The 14,584-nt window shown below is 49.1% G+C and overlaps 1 protein-coding gene across 5 annotated transcripts in view; it reads right to left on the minus strand.

Moving 5' to 3' along the window:
- ARHGAP32 (Rho GTPase activating protein 32) overlaps positions 1-14,584 on the minus strand; it is a 129,491-nt gene that overhangs the window by 45,434 nt on the left and 69,473 nt on the right. For 4 of the 5 annotated variants that reach the window (XM_086766231.1, XM_086766229.1, XM_086766230.1 and 1 more), the window contains exons 3-5: positions 11,443-11,534; positions 10,349-10,390; positions 9,896-9,980 (exon numbers count right to left, since the gene is read on the minus strand). In XM_086766231.1, the coding sequence (XP_086622357.1) occupies positions 9,896-9,980; positions 10,349-10,390; positions 11,443-11,534 (219 nt within the window). The remainder of the gene's footprint in view (positions 1-9,895; positions 9,981-10,348; positions 10,391-11,442; positions 11,535-14,584) is intronic. The other variant, XM_086766232.1, reaches the window with a different exon arrangement.

A 14,584-nucleotide genomic window follows, 5' to 3' on the forward strand; every position in this document is an offset into this window, starting at 1 on the left:
AGCGGACACGACACCCTGGAACGCTCCGTACGCCGGATGTGCCACCCGCGGGTTTTCTGGTTGGAGTTCGGTGGGTTTGTCTTTTGCCTTTAAAGCTCTGTACGAACTGACCGTCAACAAGCTTCCACGCATCATGGGCTACAGAAATCATGGCCGTGAGATAAACCAGACCCAAAACATTGTTGGTGAGAGAACTTTTTAGACCTGAAAACTGCTTTTCACCACAGCTGGGTGGAACCTGGACTCCCTGGCTTCGTACGAAGCAGAATCTGTCTCACTGCTAACGAAATCTGGGGAGAAGTGGGAGAAACACAAATCTGCTTCACAGATTTCCTTTCTGCATGGTTTTTTGCTTCCATGATGACCTCAGTTTCTTCTCCCTTTCTCACGGGGGAAACTACTTCCAGTCGCTGGGGTTTCAGGAGAGGACAATGAAACACGACACTGAGCAGTGGCTCCCAAACCAACGTTTACTGTGGGTGGCTGAATGTTCACCAGACGTACGGCGGGGTAATCAGTTACACATGGGGACATGGAAAGTCCCTGAATTCTGGAACTGTGACCACAGTTGGGGAATCGCTGCCAGAGCGTAGCTCAGAGTACGGATGGGGCAGGAAACCGCGTTCCTTTTGCAAACCCAACCTCAAGAGGGCTTTGTAGGCCACACCCAACCCCACGCTACCCAGGCTCCAGCAGCCCTGGAGTAAAGGTCCAAGTTCTCCGCTGCATAGATGGGTGCTTCGGGGATTGAGAACTAGGAGAAAAACAAACAGAATCTGTCCCCGACTCCATCTATTACCTCTGACCACCTGGAGACGTACCCTGGATAAAAAACAAGAGGGAAAAAGACAGTTTTGCTAGCACACCTACGGTGGAAATCAAAACCACGGCTATTCCGAAGAAAGCTCGCGGGGTAAGCCCGGCCTCGGAGACACGCACGCGTCGGGTTTCAGCAAACACAGAGCCTCTGTTACGGCACGCTGTGATTAAATGGTTGTTTTGTTGTTCAGAAAAAAAACAGAGCGTTCCACGTCGACGGGCACAGGAGGACGTGTGATGTCCTTCTCCACAGCCTCAGTATTTTCACGGAGCACGCGGAAGCTCTGACGTCCAAGTACCAGGTACCTCCAGGTACAATAACCAGGCTCCACGCAGAGGGGGTTGATGTGGTTTTGATGTAAGAGAAGAAAGAAACCAACGGAAAAGCTACACACAGAAGCGTGTTGTAAGGAATCAGCATCAGGAAAAAGCCACAAGCCAAACAAACAGCTTCCAAACGACTGATTTACATCGCAGAGCTGCTGAATTCTGCGTGCAAGAAGCGCTGCCACGCAAACTGTGCAGCATTTTGAAAGCGCCTAGTCCAACCAGTCCTCGCTCTGCTCAGCCAAACACAAGCACATAAATAAACCACAAAAAAGCTTGACTTATGGCAAATATTAAGCTCAGATTTTCGAGCGAGGCCAAGTACCGCATCACCACGTCATCTGTCACCCGAACCAAAAACTCCAGTGAAGGGTGTCACTCCGCTTGACACAGCTAACAGGAAAAAAAAACACGTAGAGAGATTTCCTTTCTTCGCACACGCAAATCTGGGCGCAGGGGATGAAAGGCTCAGGGGCCAGAGGGAAGTGGGTTCAGCCCAACTCTCCTACGCAAAAGCCAAGGAGAGCTGAGCCAGCGCAAAGGGAGAAGCGACCACGCGTCCCAAAAGCTGACAGTGACTTACGGTGTCCAAGGGAAGGAGCAATCGTCATCCTCGTAATTATTTTACAGGGGGCTTGGAGATGCTCTGCGCCAATTTCCACGGCTTTGGAGAGCCCGGAACGGCATTGAGCTGCCTGCAGCTGGAATTTCAGAGGCAGGCACGTGGAAAAAGTCATTCCTAGAAAGCCCTGATGATTATTTTGTCCAGTGAATAATTCACTGGCTATGAATGAAAAAAAATTACGTGTTCTCGTAAAACTTACCTGTCTACCTCATCGTCTTCTATGGTTCCTGACAGCATGACATCCAAGATGAGTATTACGTGTCCCTGCACCCGATTAGAGATTTATCCAAATTTGTGTCTCACACACCTACGTAGCAGCGTCAAAAAGCCGCCGGTGATAAAGGTTTACAGAATTCCCCAGACAAAAGCTCAGAGTCAACGTGCATTCTCCTTGTCAACAGATATCACTTTATACTCCCAGGATTATTTTTAAAGAAAGAGGCATGAAAGATCAAAGAAAAGGAAATACGTTTTTACATTTTCTCATTTCAACAAGAAACCTTTGCTAAACCGACCCTCACAGCAAAGGAAGTGTGCAGGCACCATCAGCAAGAGCTGGGAACACGTCTAGCACCGTGAAACGCAATAAACGCCTTTTTTTTTACTGGCCCCTCATTTTCTAATCGGTAGGAGATGCACCAGAAGTTTAAAAACTTTTCTGAACGGCCATTCGCTTCCGTGGAGGTGGGAAACCACTGCTAGGATGCTCCCCAGTTAATTCCTTATACCTCATTAATACGACTTGCCGACTGATTTCCTCAGGGCAAAAAAATATTTCAGGTTACTCTGGCAGGAGAGCCACCGTTTGCTTTATGCTGAGCTTTAAAACCTGCAATGTAAGACAGTTTACACAAAAAAAAAAGAAAAAAAAGCAATAAACTCCCCTTTAAACTACAGCTGATGGCTCTGCAGAGAAAACGCCGCTGGTTAAACCGGGCTCTGATTCAGATTTTCTCGTCACGTCAGCATCTGGTGCCGCCCGTACGGCGCTCTTCCTGCGGGTTTTATTTCAGCATCGCTATTCTGTTGTGCCAGTAAATAAAAAACATCTTCCGCTGAGCGGAGAGGATCTCCGAAAGGCTGCGTGCTACTCACCCCTGCCCCAACGATCCGCTCTTTCCATGGATGCGATCCCTAGCCAAGGCCTAACAGCTCCAGGTCTTCCCAGCAGCTGATTGAAAAAACCTTCCCAGGCATCAGCTCCGAAAACGCAAGGAACTCCAGGACAGCAAAACCAAATCAACCCCCCCGCCTCGGGTTCTCTCCCTCTCCTCTCTTCCTGGTGCCGGTGTTTTTTTCCGGATGGCCGTGCCTAGGAACAGCGTTTGCGATCGGCCTCCGCAGCCCCGTCCGCCGTTTCCACGCTGCCCGTTTCATGCTCGATTTGCGCCGCGGAGCGCTCGGCGGCGTTGCTTTCTCTCTCGCTCGCTCTCTCATTGGAAAGGTCCCGCAAGACGAGCCGGGGAGGTTAAGGCGAGCCAAGAGAAACAGAGGAGGGAGGGAACGCGCGCAGGGGTCACGCTCAGGCACGGCACAGAAGGCTGCTGCTACAGCTCAAAAGGCAAAAAAAAAAAAAAATAAAAAAAAAAAGGAAAAAGACAGGAAAAAAAAAAAAAAAAAAAGACAGCGAACTGCCGTCACACGCCTGAAACGCAGCGCAGTTTAAGGAAAGCCGATTCCTCATCGTTCCCTCTTACTGCTCAGAGCTCAAGCTCCGCGAAATTCCTCCCCAGTCCCTGGCGCTGCGCAAACTGGAGATCGCGGCGGGACGCGTGCCCTGCCGCCCGGGCGCTGCCGTTCTCTGCTCGCTCTACGCGCTCCCTAAAGAAAACAGGCAGTTACTGAAACGGTGAAAAGCTCGCTGTCAGTAATCTCCCCTAAACATCTCAGCCCGGCCACGGGGTCCGCACGACGACCACGGAACGAATGAGCCGTTAGCATCCGCGAAACCTAATTTTGCAAATGACTGCCCGTGGCTTGGTTCTAATTACAGCCAGGCTGCACTTAATAAAGTAATCAATTAATAAATAATAAATTAATAAATAATAAATTAATAAATGCCTGGCATTTATTCCACCGCCGGAGGCAGGGAACACGATTAGCTCCCTCTCCTCATGCCTAGGCTTCCGGATTCCCAGGTTGAAATGGAAATCTGAATATCTGGCAGCTTCCCACCACAACCTCGCGCCTTTATTAGGCGCAGCCAACGAGCGCCCTGCCCAAATTCCAGAATTCAAACCAAGCCTCTCCTTGCACCCTTCCCGGACTGATTTCTCACGAGGTGCAGACCGGCCCGTACCGAGAGTACAGAAAGTGGCGATGAAGAAAAGCTCTTCTGAGGACGGGAGCGTATCTGCGAAGGCAAACAGCATCCTGGAGAGGATCTCACCAGCGTCAGACAAGCCTGGTTATAAATTTTGCTTCCCCTTTTAACCTGGTTGTGCTGTTGCTCACATTATTGCTACCGGATAGCTGATTTCAGAATCACAGAACGGTTTGGGTTGGAAGGGACCTTCAAAGCCCACCCAGCCCAACCCCCCTGCCAGGAGCAGGGACATCTCCAACCAGATCAGGTTGCTCAGAGCCCCGGCCAGCCTGGCCTTTTCTTCCGGAAGAGAAAAGAAACACCAGCAAACAACCAAGAAAGTTCTTATTTCCTCAAGTGACAAATCACATTTTAACCAGCAACAACTGTGAGTATTCTCTGCGTTGAGTTTATTAAATGAAATCATTGCTTGCATCCTTGCAAACAACCCTCAGGTCCCATCTGCTCAAGCCAAGGATGCAGGTGAGAAGCTTCTCTAAAGCTCCCAGCCAAACATGGAGCGTTTCAAACTCTGCGAACGGCTCCAGCTGAATTTATGGTTTTTATCTGGGGCTGTGTTGATTAACGTGTGTTAACAAAGGCATCTGGTGGTACCTCTCTCCGTTGCCATTTCACACCCTACCAAAATCTGGTTTCACAATTAATCGAAAGCAAAATGAGATTATTCAGAAAGGAATCTTCTCTGGCAGCCCCATCCCTGGAAACGTTCCAGGCCAGGTTGGCCGGGGCTCTGAGCAACCTGATCTGGTTGGAGATGTCCCTGCTCCTGGCAGGGGGGTTGGCCTGGATGGGCTTCAACACTCCCTTCCAACCCAAACCATTCTATGATTCTATCAGGATAAAAACACGTACCGACCACTGCTGTCACGGATTTCCAGAGTACGAGAGCCCTTTGCACACTAGATGGCATTGTGCTACAAATTATGGCCGGGACTCCGCTTCCTAAGGAAAACACCAGCAAAATCCCCTTCCGGCTCACGCAGCCCCATTCCTTCAGGAAAATACGGCTCAGCACAGCCGCGCAAATATTTACAGCATCCGAGCGATGGAGGCGGCTCTGTAAGAGGAACCAGCTACTTGGTGGCTTCGGGCAAAGACAAAGAGGCAAAAAAAGACCAAACCAGTGAATATAAATTTTTTTTTACACCTATAGAAGATAGATAGACTTTTTATCTCTCTGCATGAAACTGCTGACTTCCAGGGAAAGCGCATTAAAATCACCCCGTTGGTTACAACCGCCTTGTCTTCTCCGAGCTCCCAAATCCGTTAAATTCTGCGTTAATTCTTCAGTCACAGCCTGCTTCTCCATTTGCTGGAAACAGGCGCAGTATTCCTCCGAGAGGACGGAAAACGGACACAGTTCTGCCGTTCCAGGCTGTCAGTCTCTTACTTGCTTTTCTGTTTTCGCCCCTAAATCAATATTAACTTTTTTTTTTTCCACACTGATAAGAATCAAAGCCGCTGGAAAAAATACCTGAAATACCAGCGGGAGTTCCAGGGGAGGGCAAAGAACAAGGAAAAAGCCTCAGGAACAACCATTTTGATGGAGGGAAGAGTACCGTGGCAATGAGAAGCTTGATTTGCTGAAGGTGGTCATTGATCCTGTCTCACAGTCAGGCTTTCCACGGACTTCTGGAAGTGGAGATAGGTTTACGCTACGATTTCTCGCCTTCACCTCATCCGAAGAGAGGGATGAACAGGCCAAATCAAGAACTGTGCTGTGCTGAGCAACATTTATTTTGCCTTTATAGAGAAGCAAAGATGGGGAGAGACTCTTCAGCAGGGCCTGTTGTGACAGGAGAAGGGGTCATGGTTTCAAAACAGAGGGAGGTAGGTTCAGATCAGCTATTAGGAAAAGATTTTTTACACAGAGGGTGGTGGAGCACTGGCCCAGGTTGCCCAGAGAGGCGGTGGATGCCCCATCCCTGGAAACGTTCCAGGCCAGGTTGGCCGGGGCTCTGAGCGACCTGATCCGGTTGGAGATGTCCCTGCTCCTGGCAGGGGGGTTGGATTGGGTGGGCTTTGAAGGTCCCTTCCAACCCAAACCATTCTGTGATCACCAGGAAATGGTCTCTGCAGGGTTCCAGGACACAGAGCATACCAGGCAACACAGACGGAGCACATCTGGCCTGCTCAACCCAACACACCGTAACCTGCAAGAGACCTCGAAGCCAAGACAGTCAGGAACATAAATTCTGCACGATCAGGCTGTATCCTACGCACATCTCTTCACCGGGACTTCAATGAAAACCTCTCTAACTACGGCACACACGCAAAGCTAAAACAATGAATTAACAGCTTAAAAACCTGTCGCCTAACTTGCCACCCCTGAGCTGCCAGCGCCGTCATCAAACCTCAAAATTCTCATCTAATACCTCTTTCTGATTTTTTTTTTCAGGTCATTAAACCTCAGGGAAGAAAAATTTTCCAACACAGCTCTGTTCCAGTTGCTAATTAAAAAGATTTTCTGTGACAGGCTGCAAAAGATGACTTAAGATGGCGGCAAACGACGGGAGGTCAACGCCAAAGTCAACGACCGGGCTTCTTGCAGTCACATTTAAGATTTACTCGTGCCGTCAAACGGCCAGTATGCACCAGTAAAGACTACAAATCCACCAACAAGTCTGCTGTATTTTCAGTGTGAAATGCAGAGGGACACAAAGTGGGGAACACTCAAAATCCTTTCATAAATTCAGCGAGCATCCCAGTTCTGCCGATTTTTTCCCAGTTACAGACATGTTGTGCGGGGTTTTGCTCGTAGGGAAATGGCCTGTCCTACAAAAACTCCCACCAGGGAACATCATCACGAAGAGATGCTCTCCGTACTCAAAGTCACCTTCCACTGTAAACCCCACTCTGGATTTCTCCCCGTTTGACTGGGAGAAAACCAAACAGGCTGGAATTTCACAGGTGCTATCTCGTTCCAGGGAAGAATTTTTCTGAGGAGTCAGCGGCGAGGTGGATGCAAGACTGGGAAACAGAAGAATCCAAAAACTGAGGTGAACTCACTCAAATATTTTCCTACAAGAAGCTTGGCCCAGAGACTCCAAAATTTTAACGTTTGTTGATCCTGGCAGGAGACTGTGCCAATTTTCAGGGAGTTGTGGTTGGAATTATTAAGTCACCAGAAGCAGTTTCCACCTCCACATCCTTAAAGCAGCCCTTGGAAGATCTCCCCTTACCTCTTGAGAAGGCAACGGTGAGGAAACCGCACGGAAAAGACGAGGAACGGGAGGGGAAGCCCTTGGTCTGAGGTCTAAAGGAGATGGCCAAGTCGTTTTGGGGGGAGATGAACAGCATCCGGAGGTGGAAGGCTAAAAAGGAGCATCTCTTCCTACGCAGTACGGGCGTACAAAAGCAAAACTCAGCAAAATCGTCTTTCATAACACCAACACACAGCAAAATTCAGGCCAGGTTTTGTGATTTTTACTGTGTACTTCCATCTTCTAAGAGATTGGGGCGGAGGGACTGATATTTCATGTTTCACTTTTTAAAGTAAATAAGTTTTTAAACACTTAGCTAATAGGCGGAATAAATGAAGACGTTACAGCCTGTAGCCGCTGTAATGCCACGCTGCTGAAAGTCATCGTGCCCACAGAACGGTCCGGCTTTGCCATTTTTCTTTCCTTTGCAATCCATTCCAGGAAAAAATCTTGCTGTGTGATTAACACAGACACCCTCACAAGCACATTTCCCCTCCTCACCTCCTTCCCTGCAATAGCATTAAATAAAAAAAAGGCAAACCAAAAGAAGACGACTCCCAAAAATATCTTCTCACCAGGCTTTGCAGACAAAAGGCACAAGGAGAACTGAACTGACCCCTGCAAGGCTTCAAACTCTTAAAACACACCAAGAAAAGACAACGAGAGGTGGAAAGCAGAGCCGTCGCTGAGACGCAGCCCATCGTCCCGGCCAGGAGGCTGCAGCTCGCCGAAGGCGTTGGGACAGCAAACAATAACGGCCGAGCTCGTCACAGGAATTCCCGGCGGCGGAAGCCATTCTGGTCGAAACGCTTCCCTTCAGCGCTGATAACGCGCTGCTATCGCTCGCGACGCCAAGGCTTGGCAGATAAGGAGAGGCTCTTCCACGCGCCGAAAGGCAACCCCGTTCCGGCCGGGTTTTATTTTTAGAAGGCAGCTACATCAGCGCAAACGCAGATACCGCGCGGTTTGAGGGGTGAATGGGTGGCAAACGCAGGATCGCTGAAGCGCTAAGATGTGCGTTACAGCACTTTCTCTCCTTTCCTTTTGCATTTTTCAGGGAGCAAAGAATGTTATCTGGAAAGGTCAGACGCGAAGTTTGACTTTCCACAGAGAGGAGAGCGTTGCAAACCAGCAATTTCCTGCCGACCAGACGCAGATAAGGTTAAAACACTGCTGGAAGCAGGACAGCAGAACGTTTCTGAAGAGAAAAAGCATCCCAAAACGCACCTCGTTCCGTTATAGCATGCTGCCGGGGTAAGAAGAGAACAAATCCTTTCCTACGCATCTCAGAAAGTTAATTTAAAACCATCTCATGAGGTGAAATGCCAAGATATTAATACCCTGAGACCACATTATGTGTGACATCCACGTTACGAAACAACCTGAAAGCTGGCCAGGCTGTTAATAGACAGCGTTACACAATTCTGAGAATTCTGCGCTTCTGCCATGCAAATTTGTAACAGTGAATAGATTTGGGAAGGAGTTTACACCCACCGCTCCTCCGATGCAACGCCGCAATTCGTTATTAGGTGCCAAGCTGTCATTTGCAAATCACTTCGTCCCACTGCTGCTCTCCACCCTACCTTGATACCGATAAACGCTGGGTTAAAACGTCCGAGTCCTATTTTTAAATCTGTAAACTAATATTGCCGGTTTTTTAACAGCTTTCATTTATTTTACCATTAATACTGGTCTTCTACTGGGGAAATACAGCACCCTACCCTTCTGTATTCCCGAGCCGTCCTTCCCCAGTTCTCGTTCTCCAGCCGGACCACTCTGGTTACGGGAGCTGGCGATCCGCTAGCGCCAGATGGACATCACAGAGACAACTGAGGAGGAGGACGGCGGAAAGCTGTGGGTGCAGCAACATCCACAAAAATGAGAGCTCCTGCTTGGGGAAGCTTCCCACCAGACCACGCTGCAGGTTTGTCAGCAGAAAACACGGAGAAAATCCGTAAAGGATGCATTATCTGATTTTACTTCTCTCACAAACACAAAAATCTCAGCGTATCAACCCTACAGGTACGCCCTGCCATCCTTAAAACATCTCCAGAAACGCTTAAACCCACAAAAGAATGAAGCAATTTGTCTTCAAAACGCTTTTGCGCCGTGCAAAAGTTGCAGGCTCTCTCCAGCTTGTACGTTGCGCTGAGTACGATGGAGAGGGGAGCTCAAAGGGGAACTTTCGCACGATGCAAAAAGAAAAAAATCCACGCGTGCGCACAGAAACCGGCTCAACACGAGCGCCGAGCAGGAGCCAAGCTCCTTCTCGGTAGGAATTTCACGGAGAGAGAAAAAAAAAGCTGCGTAATTCTCCGTGCAAAGCTGTCAAGGTCGGAAGCGCGAGAGGCTGTAAATAATTCACTCGGTATTGCAGGAAACGTCTTACAAATGAAAAGGTTGTCACCTCCAGGTGGCCACGTGGCTGAGGACAGATTCCGACCCGGCACAATTCCAAATCAGGAGACTCTTGCTTTAACTTCTTCTCACCAAACAAGAAACCAAAACCTCAGCGGAGGCGCCTCTGCCGCCCGCCTCCCCGGGTTTCGGCCGAACACAAGGCCGTTCTGCGTATCGAATAAGCGTGAAGCTCACCTGTATGTTGCCGAAGTCCACGTTTTCGTAGTGGAAATGCGCGCACTCGGCCATCTTCGGGAAATGGCCCTTGGTGAAGGACAACCTGCGGCACACCAAAAGAATGCCGTGAGAGAGGTGCGAAGCACAGCACCAAGCGCCGTTATAAAATGCAATTAGTGCTAGGAAATAGCGACTTTCTCATCCTAAAGCCGAGGGAACGGAGGGGTTTGTCGATGTGATGCAGCAAAACAGTGGAGAAAGGAACTGAGAAAGGAAAACTGAATTGCCAAGCGCCTTCTAGCATTGCATCCTTACAGAACCGCGTGGCATTTCCTCAACACCAAAGCCCACATCTCCAAGAAACGGTGCAGGGACAAGCCGCTCGGCGTTTTAAAAAAAAAAAAAAAAAAGCATTTCTGCAGTGCAAAATCAACAGCCTTACACGAGACACGTAGGAAAGGAGAACGTTACCTGTGAAAGGCATCACAGCCCATCAGTCCCGGGTTGATGTATCTGAGGGTGCAGAACAAACGCTAGTGATCCTTCGCCTTTTGCAAAATTCAAAAGTCAGGCAGAATTATTCCCAAGCTACAACGGCGGCTGACGGGGAAGAGATCCTCTAGCTCTGCAACACGCTCTTGCTTCTGCCGAAGCGATTATAGGCTCCTACAGATATTTCTGGGGGGGGGGTGAGCCAATGAGATTGTCGTTATCTAGCGCTCTCTTCCCACGGGAATAGGAGTGGGAAGTGAGATGCGGCATCCGGCTGCTCGGCGCTAGAACAAAGAGCCGCTTCCCTCACGGCGGCGCAGCGCTGCCGCGAGGCGATCTGAAGGCACAGATCAATCAACAGCGGGGGGTCCGCTGCTCGGGTCGGCGCTCTGAGCAAAAATAAGTCAAGTATTATTGAGGGTTTTTCATCCCCTGGGCAGTCAGAGGTTTGAAACCTCAGCTGCAAGCGTAATACGTTGGTTTATGTTCTCTGGGAGAGAATGAGAGAGTGTAAGCCCGCAGGGAAAAAAAGTCTAGGAGATCAGAGAAAAAAAAAAAAAATCCCTAAAAACCAAAAATCCTGCAAAACTCACTCAAATGAAGAGGAACGGGAGAGAGCGCGAAAGAAGGAAGAGATAAAATGAGAAAATCTGGGCCACCCACTTGTCCTGGTTTAGCTTCCCAGAGCAGAGGGAGATGGGCAGAAGGATCTCGTTTATACGCTGCCTGGGTTTTTGGTTTTTTTACACATTGTTTAATTCATCAGCTTCAGAAAGAAATCATAAAAATTTAAAAAGACAATAACAGTGAAGTTCAAAATCCTAATAAACTTTGCTTCTATGGCCAGAAACAGGTGAGAGAGCCAACAAAACCTCACGTGCCCCTAGTTTTAGACTACATTCCCTAAAATTTACTTTATTTCGCAGCGATTTCGGTTGCTTGGAAGAAGACACTACCAAAAACTGTTGCCGAACGCCCTAGCTAGATTGCAGCGCAATAGCTAAAACCCACGACAGCAAAACTGGAAGCCCAGCAAAGGCAGAAAAAAAAAAATCCAAGAAGGCTGCTCTTACTTTTTCACGTTCTTCACTTTCATACTGGCTGTGCTGCCGCAGGTCCGGAGCGGCAGCTCCCCCGTGATGTCAGGGATGTCTGCGCCTCTTGCCTGCAAAAAAAAAGAAGAAAGAAAAGGTAAAGAACTTAGAACTGGGAGGTGAATTTAAAAAAAAAAACCAACAACTTTTGAAGCTGTTGGCAGCGCATGAAGATATTAAAATTCCTTAATCACTGCAACTAATCTACTTGAGTGAGGCCAGAACTCCAAACTCCCTTTTTTTTTGTCTATTCTGTCACGCTTTCCCGTCCTCTCCTGTTTCTTTCCCGAGCCGTTGCGGGCGTAGCGTTCGCCATCGCGGGGGCTCCGAAACGCTGGGTACCACGGGTTTCTCTTGCCGTGCCGTGATCCAAAATACCGGTACCAACCAAAACTGGTCCACTGGTACTGGTCCACCAAAACACCTCTGAGCAGAGATGATCGGTCCAAAAGCTGTTCCCCCTTGACAGAGGGAATCCAAGGAGAAGACAGGTCGGATGCAGACGCGTCGTAGACATCCAGCCTACATCCCTGCGGCTCACAAAGGACTTGAGCTGAGCACGTTCTCTGCTGGTATTTCCAGCTTTGCCCTTGGAAAAGGAACGCTGCGGCTCTCCCCTCTTTCCCCATCACCGAATAAATCCGGAGCCAGCTCTCCCCGCCGCGCCTTTCACGGCCCTGAGCGTACGCACCGCTTCGACTCCGCTGTCCCACAGCCGTACGGAACATCGCATCCCCTCACTGAACAAAAACAAGGACAATTTTAACATCAAGAGGATTCACCAATTTAATAAAACTCCTTTTACATAAGAAAATCACGAATTACAGCAATAAATGTGCCGTTCCCGTACGCTGCTTTTAGGCGAAGCTGGATGTGCTCGCCTTCGCCTTCTAAGGAACAGCATTTCTGTAGGAAGAAAAAGAATTTTTCTTCTCCATCAGCGGTAGGAGCTGGTGGGCTATAAACATGGAGAAACTAATCTGACAGGAAAACGTGGGCTTCCAGCCAGTTTGCAGCCGTGGGTAGAGACCCTGGCTCTGACTCAAAGCAGCGTAGGCAACGCTCACGCCTCCAGGAGACTGAAATGCCAGCATCTCTCTCCGAAAAAGCTGTATTCTCCTCTTCTTCCCAGTTGAGTTCTGTCCCAGTCGTGCTGCAAAGAGATTTCTGCCTCTCCCAGTTCCGTTGAAACGGACCCCAGTAAGACGTGCTAATGAACTCTGGGTGCTTTTCCAAGCAGGTCTGAGCTCTTTGGACCCCACTGCAGAACAAGGATCTCTCAGAAGAGGAGGAAGAAGCTCCATGTCACCGCTGCACCAGTCTGCTTTGGCCCAGAACTTGGAAAACAAATCAGGACCCCATCCAGGATGCGGTGTGTTGACTTCTACCAGGATCCTCAGTCCTCTCGCATCTCCACTGAAGGCTTTTGAGCAAAATTAGCTTAAATTAGCAGCAAGTAGGACGATATTTGAGAACATCAGGATTTTATAACAGACATCGAACATCGACTGCGAGTCTAAGATGCTCTGAGCAGTTTCTGGAGAACATCTACCCGTCTGGCCCACCTCAGAGGGACGGTCATTCCGGTTTTAACCCACCACAGCCCTTTGCTGGGCGGGCAGCAGGATCTCCGAAGGGTCTCCATCGCTTGGGCGATTTCCAAGTGTGGCTGATAAACTCCCTGGGAACCTGAGCGCGCTCACAAATCAGCGTGTCCAGCTTTAAGCTGAAATTTTTGGTCTTTAAATTTGGACAACTTCAGCTTCGTGATCTCTCGCACACCAAAGCTTAGTCATAAATAATTTCTATCAAACAACTCCACTGCGTCATGCGAAAGGATTTTCTCCTAAAAAGTCTCATTGCATTTACCAGAAAACACGTCAACCCATCTCCCTCACATCCAGAAATTTGGAAACGCAGGTGAAATTCAAGAGAACAGTCCAGTGAACGTGACGTGATAAGGTTTCCACCTTGGTATCCTCAGTATGGGAGAACGTTGAACTTCTGCAAAACCCAAGGTCCTCCTCCTCCTGGCACAGACTTCCACTGGGATGCACAAGAGGGTGGAATCCCACCAAGCTCCAGGAATCCTGTACCTGGTGAACTGGTTTTCCGCAGCGCTATGCTAAAACCCCCGCGGAGGTGCCGCGTACAGGAAGGGACGCGACGCAAGGCTTGACGGGTCAGCACGTAGCCAGGCTGCCCAGTTCCAGTGGGATTCGTGAAGGCGGAAACTCACTCTTAACCCAGGGTTAACACAAAGCAAGAGCAACTATTAGACAGGCAGCAACACTCTGCATCTTCCTACCACCAGTCCCCCACCAAAACCAGTTTGGAAGGACCAGATTGATCTGGATCTCTGGATTCTTTCAGCACACGGCCTTGTTTCTAAAAACGGCAGAGCTGCTTCAAAATGCTAGCTGGTTTCCATGACAGTCTTTCCTTTACATCATCTGCGTTTCCCCTTGATTTTCTTAGAGAAAAAAAAAAACAAAAAAAAAAAAGGGGAGGGGGACGGGGAGGGAGGGGAACCTCAACGACACGACCTCCCAGAGCTTTCCAAAATAAACTCAGCTTTGTTAGAGTTTTAAAGAACAGCAGGAAATGGAAATGTTGTTTTAGCACAAGTCATGACTCTGGATGTTTGTGTCACTTCACCGCGTTTCAGCTCCGTCTTCCAGAGCTGCTCGGGACACCCGGCCACATTTAACAAGACGAAGCCATCGCATCTGGTTGAAGTACCCAGGTCGCACAGTCTCCGAATTTCCCAGCCGACAGGATGGATTTTTCAACTCACCCCCGTGCTACGCCCGGCCAGATCAGCAGAGCGCAGCAGTGGCACGTTTAACACCCACCCGGAGCCACGCAGAGCTGCAAAGCAAGCCAAGCTGCTGCTCTGGTACCCAAAGGACCTGCGTGCCCGTCAAGGCGTCAGATAAATCTGACCCTTGAGAGTGTGAAGCTCCAGCGCGCTCCGATTCCAGCAATCCAAGGCACGGAGATCCAGCAGAAAAGCACCAAGATGGTTTTTTCAGAAAGAGAAAAGATCAAACCTTTTAAATTTTATATATTTTTTTTTTTGACATTGAAGCCATCACTTAGCTCCTCACCCAGCCCTTCT

The sequence above is a fragment of the Chlamydotis macqueenii genome, chromosome 24 (genome assembly GCF_036417535.1).
Source record: "Chlamydotis macqueenii isolate bChlMac1 chromosome 24, bChlMac1.mat, whole genome shotgun sequence".
Classification (NCBI taxonomy): domain Eukaryota; kingdom Metazoa; phylum Chordata; class Aves; order Otidiformes; family Otididae; genus Chlamydotis; species Chlamydotis macqueenii.